General features: G+C 28.8%; 1 protein-coding gene across 1 annotated transcript; it reads left to right on the forward strand.

The window, feature by feature from the left end:
* The first annotated feature begins 1,087 nt into the window (after positions 1–1,087).
* Positions 1,088–25,929, forward strand: RtcB (RtcB RNA ligase). The gene is made up of 11 exons (XM_016058525.4): positions 1,088–1,234; positions 4,617–4,720; positions 7,658–7,804; positions 7,949–8,048; positions 8,868–9,024; positions 11,030–11,079; positions 12,157–12,263; positions 14,394–14,553; positions 15,797–15,972; positions 25,207–25,395; positions 25,582–25,929. The coding sequence occupies exons 2-11, from the start codon at positions 4,625–4,627 to the stop codon at positions 25,918–25,920; spliced, it is 1,521 nt and encodes a 506-aa protein (XP_015914011.1). The 5' UTR covers positions 1,088–1,234; positions 4,617–4,624; the 3' UTR covers positions 25,921–25,929.
* Positions 25,930–26,987: the final 1,058 nt, after the last annotated feature.

A 26,987-nucleotide genomic window follows, 5' to 3' on the forward strand; every position in this document is an offset into this window, starting at 1 on the left:
CGCCGAAGTCAAGCATCACTGGCTGCGGTTAGTGTGCGGATGAGTGACCACTTGGATTAGTCAGCGTAGGGACCTAGGGTATGAGGTATTGGTTCTCGTTAAACTGCTCTACCGTAAACTGATCGACTTCGCGTGTAGGTCGTCGGGCTACTAAAGCGGGGGTGCGTGCCATCGCCTCTGCAGAGGATCAAAATCATGATGGCATGTCTTCGGATCATCCTCAGGGATGTTTCCCAGACCGTCGCCAAGAGCCCAATGTGCAGTTCTTGCAACTCTAGTGCGACGTAAATGAACTGCAACAAATTTACCTCGTATAACACGAGCGATTAATCCTCACTTCGGCCGGATCACGCTATTGGTCGAAAATGCCATCACTGTTTGGAGGAAGGGCGATAGTGGCTATTGGCTGGTGTTTGTGTGATTTTGGCGACAAATTTCGTATTCAAACGAGCTCGCTAGGAATTTATTTCTTCCTTGTAAATGTATACGTAGTATTATGTCGTCGTAAGGGTGGGGGAGATGGGTAAATGTCCTCTTCAGTGTTTCAGACTATATTTATGTTTCAGTTGATTTAAATTCATCAAAGCTAAAAACAAGAAAAATAAAAATAATGAATGTTTTTGCAAATATAAGATGGCATAGTAATATTACAAATACGTTATTCTTGTTGTTTTTCCTTAAGAATTATCTTTTATTGTTATAAAGCAACAAAAATTGAAATAAATATAAGCTTATACTACTACCAAAATTCTCGGCTAGCCCCCCCCCCCCCCTTGCATTTCTAGATCAGCCCCAGTTACCCATGACGTAAAAGCAGTATAGTTTAATATTACTTATTTAGATTCTAATAAAAATTACTACAAAACTGTGAAAAATATGAATATTGTCTTTATTACTTAACATTAATACCACGTGTTAACAAAGCGCGTTTGAAAACCAAATTTTAAAATTTGTCGCCAGGTCAAGATCTGTCGCCAAAATGCTATGCAATACACAGCATGTCCCTTTCCCTAAACAGTGATGCCATTTTCGACCAATAGCGTGATCCGGCCGAAGTGAGGATTAATCGCTCGTGGATTAATCGTTCGTTATATAACCTAAGACTCTCCTATGATGTATTGCATAATGTTGCCTCACTGTGACCGTAGTTGTCGGTAGTAAAACTGTAAACTTTCCGAGGTTTCTTTTCTCTAAATCAGAATATTTTTACTGTTTTGTCTGTTTTTCACAATTGGTTAGTAATTTTGGGGATTTTTATATCCCTATTTTTTTGTGCATTTAATAATTAATGTGCGTTATAGTTTCCGGAATCATTTATAATTTTATTCGAAAAATATAAAATGTTTTATACGTATCTATGTTTACTTATGTTAATTAGGAAAAATCAAGAACTTTTTGTTTGTATAGGTGTTGAATTTGAAATCTGTCTTACTAAATATTACTCAAAGTTCCCTATTAGGTGACAAGGGATGTATTCCGAATAATAATTATTATTTATTTAAGTTATTATTATTTGGACTCATCGTAGTGCGTTTCTAACATTTGAATTTTTAGTGCTGTTTAAACACATCTTAAGCAAAAGCACGCGAAACTGCGATTTTTTAAAGATCTTTAAAAATGCCTTAAAACGCATAAAACAAATATTTAAAACTAGTAATCATTTCATTTTTTAAATTAAAATTTTGTATTCAGTCAAAAGTGTAGCTCTTTTTAAATCATATTAAATATAGTTAATAAGTTATAATCGTATATAGTTATAATCGTATTAATAAGTGAAACTAAATTTCAAATTATTTTTTCTTTACGTTTGTAGTCAAGTAAAAATTTACTTATAAATGGGGATCAAATTCTGGTTTATGTATATAATTTTTAAGTTTCTCTCTTGCTCAAGTTATGGCTTAATCAGTTTTTAAAATGTAGTGATTAAAAAAATATAAAGAATCAGTGTTTCCATTAACTCATAAATTAAAAAGACAGCTTTATTTTATACACTGGAATTTCAATGGTATTCTACTATTACTGTCTTAAATATTAGTAAACTTGGATGAAAACTGCAATCTATGTAGGACTTTAACACACTTTGAAGTTGCGATTATGTGTAAAATGTGCACCTAAAATTTCTATTGACCTACAACCTTTAATAATGCAACTTCCTTGTAAAAAGTAATTAAATTAATAAACCTATGAAATTGTTCTCTTAAAGGTTTTGGAAATATTATTCTAGATAACTTTCAAGTTGTATCTTACACATTGATAGTGAGCTCTAATTTGATGAGATCTCATGTGAAATGGAAAATTTAAGAAATAAAAAAATGCTTGAGATTATTGTTAAAAGGCATATGTTAGTATAAACATCAGGCGGATTGTACACAAAATTTTTCATAAACTATATTAAAGGTTCCCAACCTTTTTGAATGAAGGGCCACTTGCACAGCGGGTTAAATAACAAAGGGCATCTTATGTATTTAGACATGTTACTGGCAAATAGCAAAATTTTTATAAGAACATAGGCACTCATTTTATTTATCAGTAAGCCTGGAATTAATCAGTAATATTTTCAGAAAATTAAATGCTTTAAATTTTTAAAAATACATTTAATTACTGAAATTCATTCAAAAACAAAAGAACTCATGTTTTTTTTTTCTTCCCCTTTTATCAAAAATTTATTTATTCAAAAAAATATTGGGTTAAAGCATAAGTTCCCGCATTTTTTTAAAAAAAATTTTTATAACTTTATTTTTTGACATAAAGTAACATAAATTTTTATCAATAATGTACTCTTCGTTGTTGTTTACGACTTCCCAATGTTCAACGAGTTTTTCGATGCCTTTTCGGTAGAAATCACCCGGAAGCGTCTCTAAAAAATCGTCCAACCAAGCGTGCAATTAGACTTCGTTATTGAACGTAACACCACTTAAAGCATTAGAGCAGCTCTGTGATTGCTCTCTCTCGCAACTTCTGTGACTTTGGCACCTTGATGAAAAGAAGGTGGTGTTGGAAATACTCATTTTATGTCGACTTGACACTCCGCTTCGATGCTATAAAAAGTAACAAAAATTAAAGTCAACAAAAAAGTGAAATATGCTATTTTATAGAGCGAAAAATTCGCTTTCGAATAACACAAAAGATTATGCCAAAACATTTCATATTCAACGCAAGTTTTTTAAATTAAAAAAAACTTGGGAACTTATGCATTAAACCAATATAAAAATTTAATTAAAAAATAGTTTTTTTTTTTTTTTTTTATCATATCACCCCTATGGCAGAAATTTTTTTTCGAGCTTTCTGTGACAGACCTTTCTAATACTAATATCTTTCTGCAAGATACTTTTAAAAATAATAAATATATATTTTATTAATTCAAACTAACAAAAGCATCTTCAAAATTTCAAAAATAAATAATAACTTTTTGGATTAAAATTTTTTTTTTCGTTGAAAATATAAATATATTTTTTATTCTAATATCAGATGCGATATTATCGCATTCTGTAAGGGGGAAAACACACTGATTATTTCCTTTTTTCGTATTTTGTAAATCACCATCACATGAAAAAAAATCATTAAAAAAAATCGTGAAATCCGTAGCAGTAACTAATGTAAAAAGAGATCGACGACGAAATCGCGGGAATCGGATGATGAAGAGGGATACTAAAAGCGTGTTTTCATTTTGAGATTCGGTTGTTGTAATAAATAATATTGTATAAAAAATATCGGATTTTAAAAACTATGTGGAAATCAATAATAATGACTGCATAAAAAGTATTAGAACGAAAATTTCTGAAGAAAAGAAAGCCAAATTTTTTTATTATCAAATGAGAATAGAGGAATCACGAACATTTTTTTTCCCACTCCGATGCACCAGTAAGTTGAATGTAATTCAGAAGAAAAGATAAAACTTTCTAAATTTTCTGCAGAAAAAATAACCAAAATTTGTAATTTCCCCAAAAGAAAAATCTTTCTGCAAGAACTCGGTAACATTCTGCGACAATGTCGCCACGATTCTGACACGGGGCATATCACTTAATATAAAAAACCATTTTAAAATAAATTCAAACTTTAGAAAATAAAAATTTAGTTTTCACAGCATGAAAGTGTAAAAAATAAATCAATAAATGCATATTTTGATGAGTAATATAAATTTAAATTAAATATTTTAAATGAAAGAAATTTAAAGGGTTTAAATAAGAACCAAAATTTAAAATATAACCATTATAGTACAAAATAAGATTCAATATTTATTTGGTATTATACTTCAGATATTTCTGTTTCTTGAATTCTTTTTTCTCTCTTTCCTGAAAAAAATCATGTAACTTACAAAGTAATCACATTAACTTTTTTTTAAAAAAATTGCAGTGAGCAGCTTGAAAATTCATGTTTCCTAACACATCTCAAATTCATGCTGCAATTACATTGTATTAAAATATCAGGATTCTGTATTCCATTGTATTAAAATATCAGAATTCGAGGTAACTGTTTTACTTAAATGGCCACTGTAAATTCTGCATTCTATTTACAAGAAAATTTGTTGAAGTTAAGAAGAATATGAATTTGTTTTTACAAAAATTGATTAAAATGTGAATATTTAATACCTTATCTAACTTTTATTACATGTTTAGAGTGAAAGATGGGCGTAAGAAGTTATCATGAAGAAGAGTCTTATTTGGAAAGAATATCTCCTGTTAGTTGGAGAATAAAGAAAGGTTTTGTTTCAAATATGAAAGTGAGTAAAAACATTAATGTTAAGTGTCTTTTACTTCATGTAACCATTTAGTATGATGTTGTAATAATATGGTTGTTTAGGCCTCGTAGGAAAAATTGTTTCTTTCAATGTAACTGAACAATTCTTCTGAGTCAGTATAAAATTATTAAGTAATTTACCATGATTTTGAAAAAAGAAGAAAATTTTTTTTTAAGACTTATATTTTTCTTTCTAAGTTACGCTATTAAATAGAAGATATCAAGTCCCTGTAGCAGAATTTTTTCGGGCTTTCTGCGACAAACTTCCCTGGCACTAATATTTTGCTTTACGTACTTTAAATTATAACAATTACTAGTTTAAAGTAACAGAAACGTTGTGTTTACAGAAGAAAGAAAATTTTAAAGTATAGAAAATTGTAAAAGTAATTGTAAAAGTAATATTTTTTTTAATTCTAATATCATAGGTGATATTGAAAAATGTAATTTTCAGTAAAATGTAATTTCGGAAAAATGTAAATCGGAAAAATGTAATTTTGAATTTTGTAAATCATTACACAAATTAAAATTCGTAAATAAATTAAATGATAATAAATTAAAATTCGTACATACATAGTAAAATCCGTGCAGAACTCCCCAAATTAGTGTATGTAAAAAATGGTGTTCTTTAAAGAAAAAAAATGAAAGAGAACATAATTTCTAGACCGAACTATCCTTTAAACTTTTGCAATTTCTGAATTTTTTATTTTATATTAATTTGAAATTCCAGCCAAAGCCAATTATTAGAGATTTTTTTTAAAAAAAATCTCAAATGAGAATAGGAAAATCATGATTATTTCTTTCCCCTCTGATGCGCAAAAAAGACATCTTCAATGTCGCCGCAATTCTGCCACTGGGTATCAAGTTTGAAGGATTTTAAAGTTAGTACTAACTTTTTTATATTAATTCAAATGTATATGTGTGTGCAATCGTCTCTTGTTTTTTGTGACGACAGGTATGTGCTAGCTTGAAATGAGATTTTTCAACCTATCAGAAATAGGGCAAATGAGGGAAGATTTAATTTTTTGAAGTTTTATGAATAAAAAATTGTTTTAGAAATAGTTTATACTTAAATTTGTTATATCTTCAAATCCTAACCTTGTCAGCGCAAACGAATACATATTAAAATCATATTTATATAGTGTATTAATTAAACAAAATTTAGATTTTTGTATTTTTTTTCGTGGGAGGGTGGGTGAGTATTTTTTACTACTGTTTTAGCGTGAGATATTTTCCAATCAGTTTTATTTCGTTTTCTGAGCATACAACTTAATCAACTGAACTCAAATAATAAATAAGAATAAGAAAAAAAATTTTAAAAATTAAAAGGAGGCAACACACATAAACTCATTTTTTTTTTATTTGGCATTGCCTATTAACACCATTTCTAAAAATATTTGTAAATACTTCCAAAGTAATGTAAGCTAAGCTGAATGTTTTTATAAAATAAAATTACTTTTAAAAAAATCCAAAATTACTAAAATTTCCTCTTTCTTACCCGTATTTATCCTCTCTCACCAGCTCATTAAAAAAATTTTATAGCATTCAAGGTTATTGTATTTCTGCAATGTTTAGTTTCTTCTTTTGAAAATGATATTTTACGAAACATAACTAATGTTAAAAAAAACTTAGATATTTGCATTCGATTTAGAAAAAAACTTCGAAAATGTCATTTTATTTTAATAAATTTTTTTTATATTTTATGCATATATATATTATAGTGAAATAAAGCAAAAGTAGTAAAACCAGCCACTTAGCAGAGATACTGTAGCATGGCAGTTGGCATTGCAGACTATCAAAGCATCTAAAGATTAGTTTTAATCTCAAATTACCTAGTTTTTTCAGTTTTACTTTTTGTCTGATTAAATAGAAATTATAGACACATTTAAAGATAGTGCTGCAGATTTATTCAATAAATTCTGCTATCAGGTCCATCAGCCTTGAGAAGTGGGGTGCAAGCTTAAAACTTATTCCTCCTTTCTCGCTAAATTCTATACAAGAATTCTCTTTTTAAGCAGAATATTTGTTCTTACATGTTAACAAAGTTATTAGTGTAAGTAATGCTTAAGTGCTGTTATAGGTTTTGGTGTTGATGATACCTAATGTAGATACTGTGGTAGCAGTTTTTTTATGCCCTTCTCCTCGAAACGGAGAATTAATGAATGTCTTGACTTGGATTTAATCAGATTCTGAAATTCAAAGATTGTCTCAGTTTTTTAAAACTTGCAGAAAAAGCTAGGCAAGTGCTCTTTGTGCTGCCTAATTCAGTAGACTTGAGAAAGAGCTGTATGTCGCTGCTGTCAAATTTTCATGAAATAAAAACAAAGCTCGAAGGAATGTTCAGCTTTTGGAATAACTTCACTTCACTGCAATATGGAAATAAATTAACTTTGTTAAAAACCTCATTAATGATAATTGCAAAAATTGTTATTAAAACAAGAAAGAAAATATATTTTTAAAAAGAAATTGAGTTTTTTATGTTTTTTTATATATATTAATTGATTTTTAAGTTATCCGCAATCTGTTTGCAAAATTGTGAGAATTGCTGCATCCTTCAAAATGTTTTAAATGCTCTAATAATTGTAATAATTTCATTAAAAGGAATGTTTGTTTAATAATTGATTCAATCATGCAAAATTCATCATTACATCTTATTCTTTTGAAATTTCTCTTTGTCATATTCATATATAACAAAGTTTCATAAGAGACTTAAATTTCTATTTCTATTTTCTTAGGTAGAAGGAATTACTTTACTTGTATTGTTTTAAAAATATTTAAAGTAATAATTACATTAAGAAGAGTGTTTAATAATTGATAAAAATCATTCAAAATAAATTGGATCTTGTTGTTTTTAAATTTCTCTTTGACATATTCATATGTGAAATTTCATAAATGACTTAAATATATATTTCTATTTATTTAGGTTGAAGGAATCTTTTATGTTAATAAGAATTTAGAAAAGTTAATGTTTGATGAATTGCGAAATTTTTGTCGCCCTGGAACTATTGGTGGATTTTTGCCTGCTATGAAACAAATTGGCAATGTGGCTGCTCTTCCTGGAATTGTTAAAGTGATTATAATTCGTTTTTAGTACCATTTTTTGTTTTAATACTTATGATTTTAACTGTTTTGTTTTGAATTCATCTGTTTCAGATTTTTATGTTTGAAATCCTTAATTAAATAATCGTTTCAAGCTTTTTAAATTTTATCTTAGAAATCCATTGGACTACCTGATGTTCATTCTGGATATGGTTTTGCAATTGGTAATACAGCTGCATTTGATATGGATGATCCTAAATCAATTGTATCCCCAGGTAATTACAACTGTATCTATATTTAGTCCTTTTTTTTCTTCATATTGTTCCTTTCTTTATGTTTGTTATTGAATCATGGACTAAATACTTAATACAGCATTTTTATAATGTACTTGCATTTATTATATTTTAGTTTTTATACTTTTATTACACATAAGTTCCGCATTATGATCATTTCCTTTGCTTTTAAAAGACCTTTCTAAGGTTTTGTTTTATTTCCCTGTTTGTTTGGATTGAGTATATTTTATTATGATATACATGCATTTTTAATTTGTTTGATAAAAAAGCTTATAAATAGGCTTTAAAATGAACTATGAATTTTTGTTGTATTTTTACTTTAAAGCTGCTGTATTTATGAACTTTTATTATTTTTGTACTGTGTCAAAGTTTCATGCAATGAGTAAATCTAAGTATGTTGAGATATTGTAGTACTACTGCATAAGTACACTTCAAAAAGTTCCAACTATTATATTCAATTATTTTTTTAACAACTTTGAGGGTTTACTTTCTTGAGGTAATTATTATCTCATTAACCTAAGGTAATAGTAATGGTTCTTCTCTCTATTTTTGCATTAGATTTAATTTAAGTACTGGCTCATCTTGTTATATTAATATGTGAAACATTTGCATTTGGCATAATTTAACTACCTGCAAGACTTTAGCCAATAAACTTGGCACTGCAGGATCTTCGCCATTAAACTTTGCACAGCCGAACTTTGTCATTAAATTCTTCATTTAACTGACTGATTGTTTAAATTACATAATTTCACATCAGCATTTAAATTCTTAAGTGTTAATTATTTATTTTCGTGATTATAGGTGGTGTAGGCTTTGATATTAACTGTGGTGTTCGTTTACTAAGAACGAATTTGATGGAAAAAGATGTACAACCTATTAAAGAGCAACTTGCTCAGAGTATGTTTGATCATATTCCTGTTGGTGTGGGATCCAAAGGTATTATTCCAATGAATGCTAGGTGAGTTTGTCAACTTGTAAATAGTATTACTTCATTAAAGTTTCATTCATAATTTAAATTGTTGAAATTACTCTAAATTATTCATGACTTAAAAATCTAGTAGTTTCTTTGTGTCGGCTAACCATTTTTCAGTAGTAATAAATATAAAAATCTTTAAAATACAATTGACTGACATTTTTATTATTATTTGAAAAATTTGATTTAATTTTAAAAAAAGAATGACCATTTTTGCAAAGAGCTTGCTTAATCATCATCATTTTAAGCACCTCAGGTCTATAGGAAAATTTTCTAATTTTAGTTGTCAGTATTTCAATAATAATAATAAAAAAAGTACAAGGAAAGGTAAAAAGTCATGTTTTGACAGTATATTTACAATATGATTTACTAAATTGAAACTACAACTAATAGAGCAATTTACTAAATAGGGACTACTTCTACACTTTAGTAACTATTTTTTTCTTTTAATTAATGTGAATTATTAAGTGGCTCTTGTCTTATAACTCAAAGATTAATGAGAAATGTTAAGTATACTTTTAATCATCTTTAATTAAGTTTTACCAATAATTTTTTCATTGATATATTATTCTACTTGAAAATAAGTTATGAAATATGATATATGTTTTAACACAAATTCACATGCATGAAGTCATCATCCAATGAGAATTGGAGAGACATAATGAGCAATCATCTAGAATTTCTCAGATTTTTTTCTTCTTTTAAATAAAAAAGCTTTACCAGCACTATTCTGCAACTAGCATTGTCAATTGAGAAATTAGTATTCTTTAGCTAGTTTTAAAATTTTGATGAAATGTCTTTACCCTTATTTATTTTTGTTAAAAAACTATTTATTATCTTTCAAATGAATTTTCATCAGTTTAAACAAAAATAAAAGTAAATGTAAAAAGGAAACTAAAAGATAAGAGTATGATATGAAATTACCTATAAAATATCATTGCTTATTTTAAAAGAATTTTTCATCATCTTCCAGATCAATTTTGAGCAGTTTTAGCAAAAACAACAGTAAATTTAACTACAAAAAAAGAGAGAGAGAGAGAGACAACGAGAAAATTGAAAACTTCTCAATAATCTTCCAAGTCTAAGGTACTACCTAGGCATATTTGAGAAGTACTTTTTACAAAATTTTCTATTAAAATAAATTCAAATTATTTTATTCACCATAAACAAAAAATATGACCTATCATGGTATGCAGTATCATGTATAAAATTCAATTCCTGAAAAATATGTTTTATGATACATATGGTTATATGTTGCAATTAATCAACAAAGATTATTTGAACAATTAATTTAAGAGTAGGCCAACATGAAACTACAGCTACTGCTGTCTCCTCATCATCTTATGTTACCTTAAGAATAATAATGTAGCATGTAATTTTAGAAAGCATTTGCTTAATGTGAATTTGTATTGAAGTCTAGCTTACGAAAAATGGAAATTATGAATATTATAGTTTTCATTATTACATAATGTTTCATTATTACAGCATTAAATATAACTTATTTCCTTGGGAGATCTAACTGTGTCATCAAAATCAATGTATCTGTTTAGAATGCTTTGTTTTTATAATAGGAAAATCTACATAATCTGAGTTGGTGATATCTCTTTTTTACTTGTATTGCTAGTACTCTACTTCATTTTCATATGAAAAGTAAAATAATAGTTGTTATTAATTTCTTTTGCTACATTAAAAATACTAACTTCTGCTGCTGTATTATAATGACATTGTATGATTACAATTTATTTTTAGTCTTTTGTCTTTATAAGTTCTATAAATCAAAGTGCCTTTTCTTTTAAGGTAAATTTTACTTTTTTATATAATAACACTTGTTAGAAGTATTGAACTCTTAGCTGTGGGATTTAACTTATTAACTATTACCTACATTTAAACTGAATATTTTTTTGGTCTTATTTGGTTTAAAATATATTCAGGCATAATTTTAAGGATATCTAATACTATATATATTATTCAAGTTATATATGACTTATAGGGACCTGGAGGAAGCCTTGGAAATGGGAATGGATTGGTCTCTAAGAGAAGGCAAGTATAAATTTCACTTTTTATCTTAAAATTTGAAATAAGAATGGTAGTTTTCTTTAGTATGACTTCAAGTAAAGTATCATGTATCTTACTTAAAGTTTTAGTAGTTATCAAGTTAACCAAATAAAAACAACTTTAAAACCCATAACCAGTAACAACATTGTGTTCAGTGTACTTATTAATAAGCATATTAATTAATTAGCCATCATCAGAATTGAAACCTAGGCTGTCTATCATTTAAAGCACACTGATTCTAAATACATTTTACTATTTTTTTTTTTTTAAAAAGGGCTTAAGTCTTTTTATCTATTCCCGAACAAGTCTGTTTATTATAATAAATAATTTTATTAAGCAGCATTATTCATAAAAAATTTTACGCCATAAAACGGTTTTACAGGGGCTTATATTTAGAAAAACATTTTCCTTTTTTAAATCCTTAATGGTCGGTTAATTTTCAAGAAAACGGTTATGAAAGTGTCTATTTTGCCAAATACACGTATTTGATTACTGCTAGTATCTACTTTAAAATAAACTAACTATTTACAATTACTTTAAAAATACCCTGGTACTGCTATATGGTGTGTAAAATGAGAAATAAAATGTTTTCCGGGAAAAAAAAAAGAATTAGTTTTATTCTTATTGGCACGTTTCTACTGAGTACTCCAGCCCGTCAATATCACAAGAGCAAGAAATAGCAAGCAAAAACTCACCCCGTCATTTTCACGGGAGCGAGAAGGAAGGGGATCATAACTTTGTTTAACTATCTTGTTAACAAAACAACTTATTTATTACGTATTTTCCTTCTAGATTTTTCTCCTAAAAATAAAATCAAATGATACTTAAAATGTTTACAAAAACTTTCTTATAAAATCTTGTTTAATTGAAAATTTCTCTATAAATTGCACACAGTGTAGATTTTAAGATAATTCCAAAAAACTAATATGAAGGAATAAATCTGTTCAAAGTTAATATTTTTATATATTTAATTAAATAAAGTAGCTCTTGTGTATTTAATTTTGTAATTTAATTTGTTTTATTTTAATGTTGCATTGCAACTTTATTTTCTTCCAAATGTAGGCTATGCTTGGGCAGAAGACAAGGAACATTGTGAGGAGTATGGCAGAATGCTAACAGCTGATCCAGCTAAAGTTTCGATGAAAGCAAAAAAACGAGGTCTTCCTCAGGTAAGGCTAAAAATATTCTTAGATGACAGATTTTTAATTTGAAAATCTTTGTAAGAACTTTTTTTTTTACCAAACTTTTAAACCTTTACTCATTTAAAATTATTTTTCACTGCTGATTTCCTTACACGGTAGTTTATAATCAGGAAGTTTATGTAGTGTTTAATTGTATCGATCTTTATTTCGTCTGCTGCAGTCGAATCTCAATTATCTGACACTCTGGTAAGGGGCTGTCAATAAACGATGTCCCACTTTTTTTTAAACATTTTTTACCCCTTCTCCCCTTCGTCATCACAAAGTGTCAATCTATTTCAGCAGTTTAAAAACAAAATTCATGTTACAAATCATACTTTAAATTTTATTTTCAAACTTTAAATACTGTTAACTTTTATTTTTGAACTTTTTTGTTTGTGTTTAATTTTAAACTTTTATTGAGGAGATTAACAATTATAATAATTTGATTAGTAATAATATTTATATATTATAAAATATTCTATAAATATTTCAACGATGATTTTAAATGTTTTTATTTTAACAAATACCTCTGCCACACTTCTTGTTACCTCCTCTCACCCCCTTGTCACAAACTGTTACAATTTTGTGAATCCCTATAAAAGTGCAAATACCCCTATAAAAGTTCAAACATATGTGGGGAAATGACAGTTTTATTTAATTCCTTTCTTCATGCATATTGTTTCTTTTTCAAATTTCAAAAGTAGCTATTTTTTTGTTAATTTTATAATTTGACATAAATACAAAGCACTGTGTGATTTAAGTCATTTATATGTGAAAAATTGTCTTTGTAAAGGTCTAGTTTCTTAGGACAAGCGCCTTATCTGAGCGTCAGCGGAAAGTTGACGTAGAGCTGACGGCAAAAAAATACTTTTTTGTTAGCTCAGCGTGAGCAGTCGGTCCGACGCAGACATTATCTCTCATTTCGCATGCGTTAATAACGTAAACAAATATTTATTTTGAATTTGTATTCATTTTGTTATTGTCGACCAGTGTTTTAGAGAACAGATAATGACTTTGTCCAAGAAAAATCACATTATAGCTGAGCTAAATGAAGAGTGCTAGGTAACAAAGTATACATACACAAAGTTTTCATTATGCCAAAATCAAAATCTTGGCTGATTTCAATGTGCTGTTGGATGTTGTCCGCCATTGCTTCTGTAGTTAACGTCACGTTGTAATCCAACTGCAGTTGAGTTGGACGGCAATTGTAGTTCAAGATGAGCGTTCGATGACGTTTACTATCAAACTCACAAATGGACCAATCAGGTCCATTTGTGAATCAGGTATCTGAAAATATAATCAAACTCACAAATGGACCAATCAGAGGTTAGCGCTGATTTCCAGCTGACGGCGTCCTGTCCTAAGAAACCAGGCCTTTAAATCTAAATCTTTTGTCAATTTCTATAATCATGATGTTGCAGTGAAAAATTGTTTAAAGGTGGTTTATGTATTACTTTACTTTTTCTTACAATAGCTATCTATTTATTATTATATTTTAATGTTTATACTCTTAGAAAGTGTTACTATGAAAGTTACCCTTTATAATTCAATAGTTTTAATTTTCTGATCGAATCCTGGTTTTGTGGTTGTTGAATAATCAAGGTTTTATTAATTATTCTGTAAAAATTCATCAGTATATTCAATTTTTTTATTTCATGATCATTTGTCTAACACTTTTAATGTAGAAACTAAAATCTTTAGAAATGAAAATGTATAATTTATTGTAAATAGAATTTCTAGTCAAACTAAAATGTTGAGTTACGTTCACTCTTTTAATTATCAATGTTTTTTTTAACAAATTGATGAATTGAAGTCTGAAATTCTTTAACATTTAATAGGAATATAACTAATAAGCAAGTAAACTTCATTTTATAGGAAAGTAAACTTTAATTCATATCTACATCATATGGCAACGTGTAATTTAGAATTACTGACAAAAATTAAAACATTGATTAGAAGTTTGGGAAAACAACCAGCTTTTTATTCAAACTAAGCAAAGAGTTGATAGTAAAATGATTTTATTTTGAACTGAACATCATTGCTATATCCATTTTTAATTGTTTTTTTCCCTTTTGACTGCCTTTAGTTAAGTTTATAACGTAAATTATTGTTTCACAGCTTGGAACACTTGGTGCTGGGAATCATTATGCTGAAATTCAAGTAGTTGATGAAATTTTTGACAAAAGCAATGCCAGTAAAATGGGAATAGACTCTAAAGGCCAAGTTTGTGTTATGATTCACAGTGGAAGTCGAGGATTTGGACATCAAGTTGCAACTGGTATTAAATGAATTTATACATAAGTTTTTTTTTTATAAATAACTTCCATTATCAAAGTTCATCGAAAAAGGTGCAAAAGAACATCTAGAATAGTTAAATTACAAACACAATTTATATTACTTTACAAATTACATTATTTTCTTTCTATGCAAAGCATTCAGTTTGATTTAAATAGCCGAACGTAAATTCTATTTGGTTATATTTCTTTTAAATAATTATACATCCCCAATAATAAATGAGACATTGAAGAAAAATTAGTAAAAAATTGGAAAAAACATGACACTCAAAGCTGACGTCATCAGGGAGTACCAGCCTTAAAAGTTTTGCATTTCATGACAATTCAAGGCTGGTACCCCCGATGCCATCAGCTTTGACTGTCATGTTTTTTTTTTGATTTTTTGCTAATTTTTCTTCAATGTCTCATTTGTTTAATTCCTCTTGGTTTCTTTGCTGCTAAGTGCATTTTTCCATTTGGATGTTTTAATCTTTTTTAATTTTTATTTTTGCATTAATATTTTGATTTCTCCCCAATAATAATTTATATATATAACAATTATGAAAAAAATTTAGTATAATTATTAAAAAACAAAATTAATCTGGAAAATAAAAAGGAAAGCAAAAGTTCATCATCAGTATGCAATGCTTTTGTAAAGGAATTTCTGTTCTAATATACAATATCCTTAGATAAAATTGACACTTAAGGTTGCATTAATTCTCTTAAAATCAAACCAAATAAAACTGAAATAATGCTTAATGTGAAGAAGAGATTTTTACTTAGCCCCACAAATTAAAAGTCACTCATGATAGGAAGGAATTATGAGTAGCTGGAATTATGAATTGCCTTGTATGTATTATTAATTTACATTTTTAAATTTAGTTATTTCTGATGAAAAATAAAATATGCTTCGATATTAATTAGGTTTGAAAGCATCACTAAGTTTTCTTTAAACAAGAGTGTCAATAAATATACTGGTATTCATTTATTTTCCTTACGTATACATGTTATTTTTTCATTTTTATTTCAGTGAGTTTTGTTTTATACTATGAGACATTGTTATGCTTCTTTAGTTTTGAGTAATGTCAAAAATATATGCTTTGCATATTATTACAATTTAATCTGATTATATGGTGATTAATCTGATTATTTAAGTGAAACTACATTTTTATCTGTGCTATACTACTGTTTGTAAATACCTTTATGAGACTTTGACACTTTAATCTTAAAATTTTGTTTACTTTCTAGATGCTCTTGTAGCTATGGAGAAAGCAATGAAACGAGACAATATTGAAGTCAATGATCGCCAATTGGCCTGTGCACATATAAAATCTCAAGAAGGCCAGGATTACTTAAAATCAATGGCTGCGGCTGGTAATTTTGCTTGGGTGAATAGAGCCAGTATGACATTCCTAAGTAGACAGGTATGCAGTTCTGAAACCTGTAAAATCTATTTTAAATTTTCTTGTTTAAAATTTTCCATAGTTTAGAATAATTTTACGCATATGTTTTTTTAATTACTTTCTAGTGCAAGATTATTAATTTATGATTCATATAGTTTGTTTGAATATTTGTATTCATTATGTGGATAGATTATTTATTCAAAATATTTTAAATGGTTTCTGATTTATTGGTAGTATTAGTAGCTTTTAAATGCTGAATATACACACAAACTAGTATTTGAACTTAACGAAATTTAGTTTTGTTTCACTCTCATTCAAACAGTGATCTGTTGTTTATATATATTCAATGAAACTTCTGTTAAGTGGACAATCTCTAGACCTAAAAAATTGTCTGTCTATGTGAGTTGTCCGTTTCCGGGAAGGGTACCCTAACTACGAAGTTTGACAGGATAAATTGTTTTTAGAATATTTTCAATGATATAGAAATAATTAAATAATCTACAATAACTATCTACATGGATATTTATTTAAACTTTAAAAAAAATTATTTTTTCTAAACCAAAAGAATATATGAAAAAAGTTAGATATAAATACATAAATCTAGATGTACCTACAGATAAAGGAATATAATTTTCCTATTAATACAGATATTCACGTTAGTCATATGATACCAAATGGGAGCTTTTAGTCATCAGTTGTTAGTTTAATATAATAGGTTTACACCCCTAACACCTACCCATCATTTGATAGAAAACATGATTAATACATCAAAACCTCCCTCAATTCACAGGAAAAAGAATCAGTGCATACCTGCAAGGCATGAGGACCTATGGACTTGATATATTCACAATTGATTATCTGTCAAGTATCTGAATAAATGTTTCATTTATATGAACACCTCAAAGACTGTATTTCTGTTCTCTTTTTTTTAACCCAGCTGTGTTAAATATTTCCTTCAAATTGATAAGCAAATGAAAGAAATTTTCGGAGCAGAAGAAGCATTTAAGAGGTTATTTCAGCTTGTGGGGTCTAATAACCTGTGTCGTCCAGTTGAAAAGATCAAAAGATGCCCCTCTCCGAATTATTTCACGTGAGCAGTATCATTTTTTCTCTCCTTTCTTTGCAAAAATAAAGCAAGTGGACAGGAGAAAGATTGATTCTTTACAAGTAAAATAGCTTAGCAATATTTTTAGTTATGGATAAGGCAAAAATGTACTTAAATACACAAGTGGGCGACCTTTGTGCTAAAATACAAACTAAGGTGAACAGTGTTAAAGAGCACAAAAATAACTGTTGCACTGATAAAAGTTACCCTTTGAGCATCCGAAACAGCTGTCTGCTTTTATTTTTGTGCTCTTTAACGTTGTTTACCTTAGTTTGAATAAATGTACTTCCTTTAAAAAAATTTTAGAGTTGCATATATTTTTCTTGGAATTTAAAGCAGGAATAAAATAAAATATCCCACTTAGGTGTTCCCAAATAATTTTTTTGCGACATGAGGACGAGCGTTATCATACAGAAGAATAACTTTGTCATGTCTTTGCTCATATTCCGGTCATTTTTCTCGTAATGCACAGCTCAAGCGAATCATTTGTAGCCTATACCGATCGTCCATAATGGAATTGCCAGGTTGTAGCAGCTCATAGTATACAACCCCCTTTTGGTCTGACCCGAAACACAACATGGCCTTTGAATCATGAATATTCGGCTTTGGTGTCGATGGCAGCAATTGACCGGACATAGCGTAGTATTTTTTCTTCTTGCGGTTGTTGTATAATATCCATTTCTCATCCCCAGTCACAATCCAATGTAAAATCCCTTCCTTTATTGCCTTTGAATCAGCTGCTCGCAATTGAAAAATTGCCTTTCAACTTCTCTCGGTTTCAGTTCATAAGGCGCCCAATTGCCTTGTTTGTGAATCATACCCATGAATTTCAATCGTGCAGAAACGATTTGTTGCTTAACTCCCAATGATTCTGCTAACTCCTCTTGTGTTTGATTCAGATCTTCATCGAGTAATGCCTCCAATTCTTTGTCTTTGAAAAAAATTTTAGATCCAGAGCGCAGCTTGTCTTCAGCGCTGAAATCACCATTCTTCAAATGTCAAAACCAGTCCCTACATTTTTTATCAGTTGGAACATTGTCACCATAAACTTCTACAAGCATGTCGCTTGAGCTGAATTTTTTTCCAATTAAGGCAGAAACAAAATCTTCCTCAAATGCTGTTTAGTTACCACAAAATTTGACATTCAACAAAGTAAAAAACAAGGCTTTTGTATGAAACTCGAAGCGATATAAACTGAATATTATTGACGCATGTCTAACCTCTGAAACCACCGAAACCAGCTGTCACTATGAAACTTTCATGACAGCCAGAGCCATCTTTTGAAAACGGACCAAACTAATTTGTGCTTCCAATATACATAATTTTTTTCTTTCTTTCTTTTGTTTTATTTCTTCTTTTATTTATTCAAAATTAGTGAGTGGAAAAGACTAAATATCTAGTTGAGCTTGTAAATTTGCCATTTGTATTGTACTTTAAGAAGTAGATTTAATTACAAATTATTGTCCTTTATATATTTGATAACTAGCCTTTAGCCTTTTTCAAATCCGATGTGATAATATGAATTATTTTAATAAGAGTAATCACTCTTATTTATGAACAAACATTTATATATAATATTTATGTAACTTTAACTCTTGGTAGCTGGTTTCTCTTATTATTTTGGGATATCTAAGATCATCATTACAAAATAAATGTTTGAAAAGTTAAAACATTTCATATAAACTTGTTTGCTAGCAAACACAGGGTTCCCGCGGCCTTGAAAAAACCTTGAAAAGTACTTGAATTTCATTTTGATTTTCAAGGGCCCCTAGAAGTACTTGAAAATGATAATAAATCCTTGAAAAATTCAAAATTACCTTGAAAAGTATCGGAAACTCAGGAAAACAGACCTAGTTCTAGCATTTCTGTGTTTAACTTCTAACCCGCGTAAGTGTGAGAGAACGACTTTCCCTCCTATCAGATGATGACATATACTGTTTGATTTTAGGATTTTATGTATGTTCGGCTGATTTTAGGAATTTTAAATATTGGGAACTGCACCAGATTCTGACAAAATCTCTATTCTTATTCAGGCGATTTTAATATCAATCATCGATCTTCGTATTAAACTGATTTAAAAGTTATGTGTTGCGATTCGTTTTCGGGTGATTCAAAAATTGTACTCGCAATTCCCATTAAAGCAATTTGAAAATCAATATCGCGATTTTTACTTAAGCATTTTTAAACCCCAATGTCGTGATTAGTTTTTCCGAGATTTTAAAATCTAATGTCGCTATTCGTATTCACGCCTTTTGCAATATCAAACATCGATGCTGTAATATCAAACATTGATTTTCGTATTTATACGCGATTTGAAAACTACTCTTTGAGATTCGTATTCACGTGACCATGTCAAGTGCGCATGATCGATGCTACTGAAAAATAATTTATTCAAGTGTGAGTGGTTAATTAAAACAGTTAAAGTGACCAAAATTGTTAGTAAGAATCTATCAGAAGATATTGAGGTGAAAGTTGGCAACTGCTTCAACTAGCATTTCTGTGTTTAACTTTTGACGCGCGTAAGTGTGAGAGAACGACTTTCCCTCCTATCAGATGATGACATGTACTGTTTGATTTTAGGATTTTATGTATGTTCGGCTGATTTTAGGAATTTTAAATATTGGGAACTGCACCAGATTCTGACAAAATCTCTATTCTTATTCAGGCAATTTTAATATCAATCATCGATCTTCGTATTAAACTGATTTCAAAGTTATGTGTTGCGATTCGTTTTCGGGTGATTCAAAAATTGTACTCGCAATTCCCATTAAAGCAATTTAAAAATCAATATCGCGATTTTTACTTAAGCATTTTTAAGCCCCAATGTCGTGATTAGTTTTTCCGAGATTTTAAAATCTAATATCGCTATTCGTATTCACGCATTTTGCAATATCAAACATCGATTTTCGTATTTATACGCGATTTGAAAACTACTCGTTGAGATTCGTATTCACGTGACCATGTCAAGTGCGTATGATCGATGCTACTGAAAAAAAATTTATTCAAGTGTGAGTGGTTAATTAAAACAGTTAAGGTGACCAAAATTGTTAGTAAGAATCTATCAGAAGATATTGAGGTGAAAGTTGGCAACTGTTTCAATTTAAAATGGTTGACCGGTAATAAATTTAAAATGATAATTAAGCCGCAACATCCAATAATTGATTAATTTTCTTTCATAGAAAAGTGGTCGAAATTTCAAAATAATATTTAGGAACAATTTAAATCTCACTGTCTAAATGCTTCTGCCACTTTAAATGTTAAATAAAAATCTCCCAGCAGAGTTGTTTTTAAATATCTAATTGATATCACTGTATTATATAGAACAACCCCGTCCTCTGCCCGAATCTTTGCTTATTCAGAGGTTGTATACCTAGCTTAAAATAGGCCTTATGCAAAATTCAAATCCAACGTTTTTATGCTTCATGAATTTTATTCTTGACTTGATGCCAATCACCCTTGCTTTTTTTATACTTAGATCACTTTCCGAAATCAGGAGAGAGAGCAATGGAAGTCTTATTTTTCAGTACTGCTATTATCGTCAAAACATTTTAGTTTAAAATGTTAAATTTTAGTCTATCTTTTACTGAAATTTAAGTCCTACAGAATTTTATAATAAGTCTTAAAAAAGTATTAAAGTAGAGCATGAACCCTGAAACAGGTAAGAAGGGTAAAGAATATAAAATGTTCCTGGATTATAACTCTTATTTTTCAATTAATAGCTGAGTTGATATAAATAACTGTAAACTAAAGATGAATAATATACATAGTATTCACGCACCTGGAAAGTCATGAATTTCAGTATTGAACAAAATTTGTCATGATTTTTACTATTTTTTTAAAAAAAATCATGGAAAGTCATGAATTTAGGTCTCCGAGAAATCTAATTTTTGAAATGTATTTTTTATTTTATTTTTTAACGGCAGGCACCGAACTTTCGTTCTTCGCCTAAGAAGATGCCGGAGTTGTTACGTTACCCAGTGGGCACCTGTGGACCTAAGTCACGGAGGCGAGCAACATTACCCACGCCACACTGCCTCATACCCATTTATAGGGTGGGCCACACTCACACATCACACAATAGAGAAATCACACAGAGAGAAACATCCATGCCCTGAGCGGGATTCGAACCCGTAACCATTGGCTTCACAGTCAGGCACGCTGACCGCTCGGCCACCTGGCCGGCAATTTTTGAAATGGAATCCCCCCCCCCCCCAATTTCATCCCGATCCAAATTTCTGAATTCCTAACCAAATCACCACTCAGTCCTATTTTATTAGAATATAAAATGATTTTATCATGTTTTTTAAAAATTATGGTGTTCTTTCAAAAAATAAAAGAAAAAACATTTCTAGAGCGAATTATCTTTTAAACTTCTGTGATTTAAGAATTTTTATTAATTTTTTTAAAATTTTATCGATTTAAAATTCTAGCTAAAGCAAACCAGTCATTGGCGAATTTTTTTTATTTGGAAATGAGAACAGAAAAATCAGAAGTATTTCTTTCCTTTCTGATGAACAAGAAAAGTATCTTTAGAATATAATTCTGCAGAAAAAAAGTGGGAAAAAAATTATTTGCTTTTGTATTTTTTATAGCTATTTCATTGTTTCAACTCTTTCTTTACTCTGTTTTTTAAATTTAAAATCTATAAATATGAAGATGCAGAGTATAACAGTTTTGGTTATACCTATCATTACAATTAATGTAATTATAATGCTTTTTTAAATTTATTGTTGCGTTTTTGTTGGACAAAATAGTAACTTCGTTAAGTCATGAAAAATTCTTGGAATTAGTCATGGAAAATCATGAAAAGTCATGACCTTGAAAATCTGAAATGTAGCAGATACTCTGAATATGTCAGTCCTGAGGTCAATTCATAAACCACGTTACTAAAATCAAATCCAAGCCTATGTTAGGTAATATGTACATACTCTAAAAAAGTAACTGTTTAAGGTTTAGACCATTATAACTATTATTTATCAAGCTATCAACATTCAGTTAGTTTTTAGTCAAAATAAGGGTTAGAAGAGAAGGTTAGATAAAACAGAATTGTGTGTATCTGTTAAAAAAATATTTCTTGAAGAAGAATGCCATTCAAGATCAACAATGGCTTGAAAAGTGTAACAAAGAAAGGAGACCCTAATAACACCCCCGTTTCAGAATCGTGACGATATTGTTGCAGAACTTTATGGAGTTCTTCGAGAAAGATTTTTTCCTTTGGAATAATGAAAAATAAAGAATAATGAAGTAAAAAATTTGGTTTTCTTTTCTGTAGAAATTTTCTTACTATTTTTTCATGCTGTTATTACTACTGATTTCCACATAGTTTTAAAACTCGGTATTTTTAATATGATATTATTTATTACAACAACTGAATCTCAAAATTAAAACAGGCATTTAGTTGCCGCTTTTTGAAGACGCCGGTTCGCGTGATTTAGCCATATACCTCTTTTTCGATAATTACTGCTACAGATTTCGCTTTTTTTTTAATGTAATGATGAATTACAAAATGAGAAAAAGGAAAATAAAGTGTTATCTTCCTATAAAATTTGAGAATACCTCCCATACTATTAGAATAAAAGGAATATTACATATTCAATTAAAAATATTATTTTATTTTATCCGCTTTTTTTTAATTTATAAATATTTTTTTTTTTTAAGTTAACACTTCTGTTACTTTAAATTAGTAACGTGTATATTTGTTATTTTTAAGTATCTTGCAGAAAGATATTAGTAATAGAGAGGTTTGTTGCAGAATGCTCGAAAAAATTCTGCTACAGGGAGAACACCAATGATACAGAAGGCTCCAGGCATTCAAATATAGTGAGTGTTCAAGAAAAATTAAAAAAATTTATAAAATGATATTTCACAGTAGTAACAGACAATCGGGCGGTAGAAAATGCTTAACATCCTAAAGTTATCGGATGACAGCAAAAAGAAAAATGGGGCAAATGTTTTTTTTTCATATAGTGTTTACTCACCCGTAAAAAACAGCAGCGTTTTGGGGTTTCTGAGTACTGTACTCTTATTCGCCCTGTTTTGTCAGTATGAAGAAAATATTTTGCATCTGTTAGTAATAATGGATGAGACAGTGGTTTATCCTGCCCCATAAAAATCAAATCTGCAGCTAGCTGAATGAAAACATAAAGTGAAAGCAGTTCAATGTGGTTTATCAGAAAAGTTATTACCTAAGTTTTTATCCTACTGAGCTAAAAATTATTGAAATTAAGTAGTTTTCAATTTTTTTAATTTTTATTGTTAAAGTGTTTTGATTTTTTTTTAATTGATAAATTTTAAGCTTTTATTAAAAATTTTTGTTTTTGATAGTAAATTGTTCTGATTTTTATAGTGACCCTCAATTTTACCTTATTTTAGTTATGTTCTTTTGATGATTATAATGCCATTTTAAATTTTATTATTTAATTAATTTTATTATGGCTACCCCCTACATTTCAAGGGTAGCCACAATGGTTTGGTCAGAAGAGCAGTCCAAAGTATGGCCAAATCTCAAGAACTCTTTAGGGGAATTTAAAAATTTTTGCACACAATTATAAAATTTGTTTATTGAACGATAATTTCATGCACTATATAAATTTTAGTAAGTTTTTATTGTTTTATTTAATATTAGTGAAAAACTTTTTGAATTGAAGGGTTTGCAATTTTTTTGCATATTTAAAGAATGTAATTTTACATGGCAAACTAAAGAATCTGAGCGAAATGAGTAAAGATCACATTTTTAGAGGAAGACAAATGGACAAATCATAAATAGAGAAATCACATTTTTAGAATTTAATTTCTCGAGAACCATGAAATTGATCTTGTTCAAATTTTGTATTTTGTTATGTAAAATTACATTCTTTAAAATTATGTAAAATATTGCATACCTTACAATTCAAAATTTTTCAGCTATTATTAGTTAAAATAATAAAAAATATATAATACTTCATAATTTTTTCACAGAGAGTTATCTTTGGATAAATGAATTTTATAATTGTGTGCAAATTTTGTTAATTTGCTTAAAAAGTCCTCGAGTACAAATATGCAAAAAGTAAAATTAACATTAAGGGGTTCAAACTTTGGACTGCTCTCCTGACCAAACTATTGGGAACATATTTTGGGGGCTAGAAATCCAAAACCGTCTCGAAAAAAAATTTATGTTTATTCAGAGATTAAGTCCTAGAACGTGCGGATCCCATCATTGGATCAAAAGTTATACAGGGTGGTCTGTTTTTTATTTTGAGCTCTGTATATATGAAAATGATTATGCCCTCTTATTTTTGGGAATTATCATATGATTTTAGAGGATTTAGCTGATGTTGATTGCAGTTTAAATTTTTCTTATTGTAAAAAATTGACTTGTTTTGTTTTTGAATATAGTAAATTGCTTAAGTAAGTTTATAGTAAATTGAAAATTAATTAATTCTACCTTCAATTAGATAATCTATTATTCAGTGAGGTTGAATAAAGCATGAGTTCATATCAATAAATCATTCAGGGGTTTTCTTTCATGATGTAAACATGAGAAACACAACATAAAGTCTCCATGCTAATTTTTTCTGCATTTATTTATTTGTTTTTTGTGTAAAAATCAGCTGATGATTGTTTTGATCACTTTAATTTTGATCATGGGTGAAAGCCCTTATATAGCAAGACGGAAAAGAGAAAAACCTGGTACGTAAAACATTTCATTCCAGCATTTTTTTCGAAAAAAATTAAATATCTGTAACTATCAAGATTTCTTTTATAATTCTGGCATATATATAAAACTGCTTCTTTTCCAAGATAAAGAAGATATTGTTGAAAAATTTAAAAAAAGATTAAGTAAACTCCTCCCCAAAACTAGCTATAACTGAAATGGTTTTACTACCAGCCTTTCCTCTTTTCCGTCTCGCTTTCACCCCTGATTTTGATGTATAATATTATTTCTATCTGTTGTTAGATAGATGCCTTGAGTATTTTGATATTAAATTGAAAATTTTATCCTTATATTAAGGAAAAGTATAGAAACTTATTTTAAGAAATATTAGGACGTTCTTATTGAAAAACTATAACTAATTTCACATTAAATGAAACACTTATATATAATTGTAGATTTTCAAATATTGGTCGATTATATATTATTAATCAAATATGTTTTCATTATTAATTTCTAGGCATTTGCCAAAGCATATAACACAACTCCTGATGACTTAGATATGCATGTTATATATGATGTGTCACATAACATTGCCAAAATGGAAAAACATTTTGTTGATGGCAAAGAAAAAATGTTACTTGTTCATAGAAAAGGATCTACTAGAGCTTTTCCACCTCATCATCCTCTAATTCCTGTGGACTATCAGGTAAATATAATTTCATAACATTTAACAAAACTAACTCAAGAAATATGTTATCCATCTAAAATATTGTTTAAAATATAACATAGAATAGCTTTTAATTGCAAACCAATTAAGAAATCAAATTATTTATAATGGTTTCACTCTTTTGCAGTATATTTGATTGAATCCATAAACAAAATTTTTTTCCAGCTAACTGGCCAGCCTGTTCTTATTGGTGGGACTATGGGTACATGTAGTTATGTACTGACTGGTACTGAAAGAGGAATGGTTGAAACATTTGGTACAACATGCCATGGTGCTGGTCGAGCATTATCCCGGGCCAAGTCTAGAAGAAATTTAGATTATATGGATGTTTTGAATAATTTAGCTGATTTGGGAATTTCAATTAGAGTTGCATCTCCAAAGCTAGTTATGGAAGAAGCCCCAGATTCATACAAAAATGTATGTGATGTAGTTGATACCTGTCATGAGGCAGGAGTTAGTAAAAAATGTATTAAATTAAGACCTATTGCTGTAATAAAAGGATAATTTACTGAATTTGTTTTTATCCTTGAATTTTTTCCTGATTCAATATCTATTTGTGTCAATCTAGTCCTGATATGACAAACTCTAAAATATTGATTTTAAAATCGTGCATATTTCAAAATAATTTTCAGCTTTTTCAAAATAGTTTTCGCCGAAAAATAGTGGGAGTAAAAGTTTTAACTTGATGCATTGCAATTAAAACATTATTAAGTCTTTAGTAATTCAAACTTGGTTTGTTTTCCTTCTCAGAAAACTGATTTCCCCCCCACAAATTTTAATTGAGATACTGTGCTTGGCAGAGAATTTTTTGTACAAATTGTGCTTGGCAATAAAAGTGTTTAAGTTTAATTCTTTCAACAGCTGCAGTACCTTTTAGAAATATTTATAAACCCCATTTGTTGATAGAAATACTGCTTTAAAAAATTTGTAGAGTTATAAATTATACATATACAATCTTATTAAAAGCATTCTTTAACGCTGTGATGTTTTGAATTCTATGTTTTTTTTATGTATAATAAGTTAACTATAATTTTCATACTTTGTTCAAAGAATGTTTGTAGTGAAGAAGATACTTTTTAAAAGATTAATGGTTTTGATAGCTTTTTTAGCAATTTTATTTGCTGTTATTTTTAAGTTTGTTTGTTAATAATTCTCATTGGTGATTCTTTAATTAATCAGAAATCTTAAATATGTTTCCCTTGGGTTAATTATTAATTTTACGTAATTTTTACAGTTATCTTGAAGGGTTTTTTTAATGGTTCAAAGAATTTTCAGCCTCTAGTTCATAATTAAAATTAGACAGAAATGTTGATAAAATTGTCTTTTATTAAGTTTAAGACAGACTTATTGTAACATTGAATTGCTCTACACAGTATTTGATTTAGAAGTATTTTTTATTTATGTTTTTTTATACCTATTTCTTTTGGTACTTAAGAAGCTCTTATTTAAAAGTTAACATGTTGTATGCAAACATAAAAGAGGTGTATAATTTAAATGCTATAATAAATTGGAAATTATTAAACTTTTCTTGTCCCCTACATTTTTACTGCACTATTTAACACGATATTCAT

The sequence above is a fragment of the Parasteatoda tepidariorum genome, chromosome 1, assembly GCF_982258835.1.
Source record: "Parasteatoda tepidariorum strain Cologne lab strain chromosome 1, Ptep-v5.0, whole genome shotgun sequence".
Lineage (NCBI taxonomy): Eukaryota > Metazoa > Arthropoda > Arachnida > Araneae > Theridiidae > Parasteatoda > Parasteatoda tepidariorum.

Excerpts from the sequence above, each read along its gene's own strand:
- RtcB (XM_016058525.4), top strand. The coding sequence starts at position 4,625 with ATGGGCGTAAGAAGTTATCATGAAGAAGAGTCTTATTTGGAAAGAATA. Across the intron at positions 7,805-7,948 it reads CTCTTCCTGGAATTGTTAAA|AAATCCATTGGACTACCTGA; the intron begins GTGATTATAATT and ends ATTTTATCTTAG. Across the intron at positions 25,396-25,581 it reads TAATTCCTGTGGACTATCAG|CTAACTGGCCAGCCTGTTCT; the intron begins GTAAATATAATT and ends ATTTTTTTCCAG.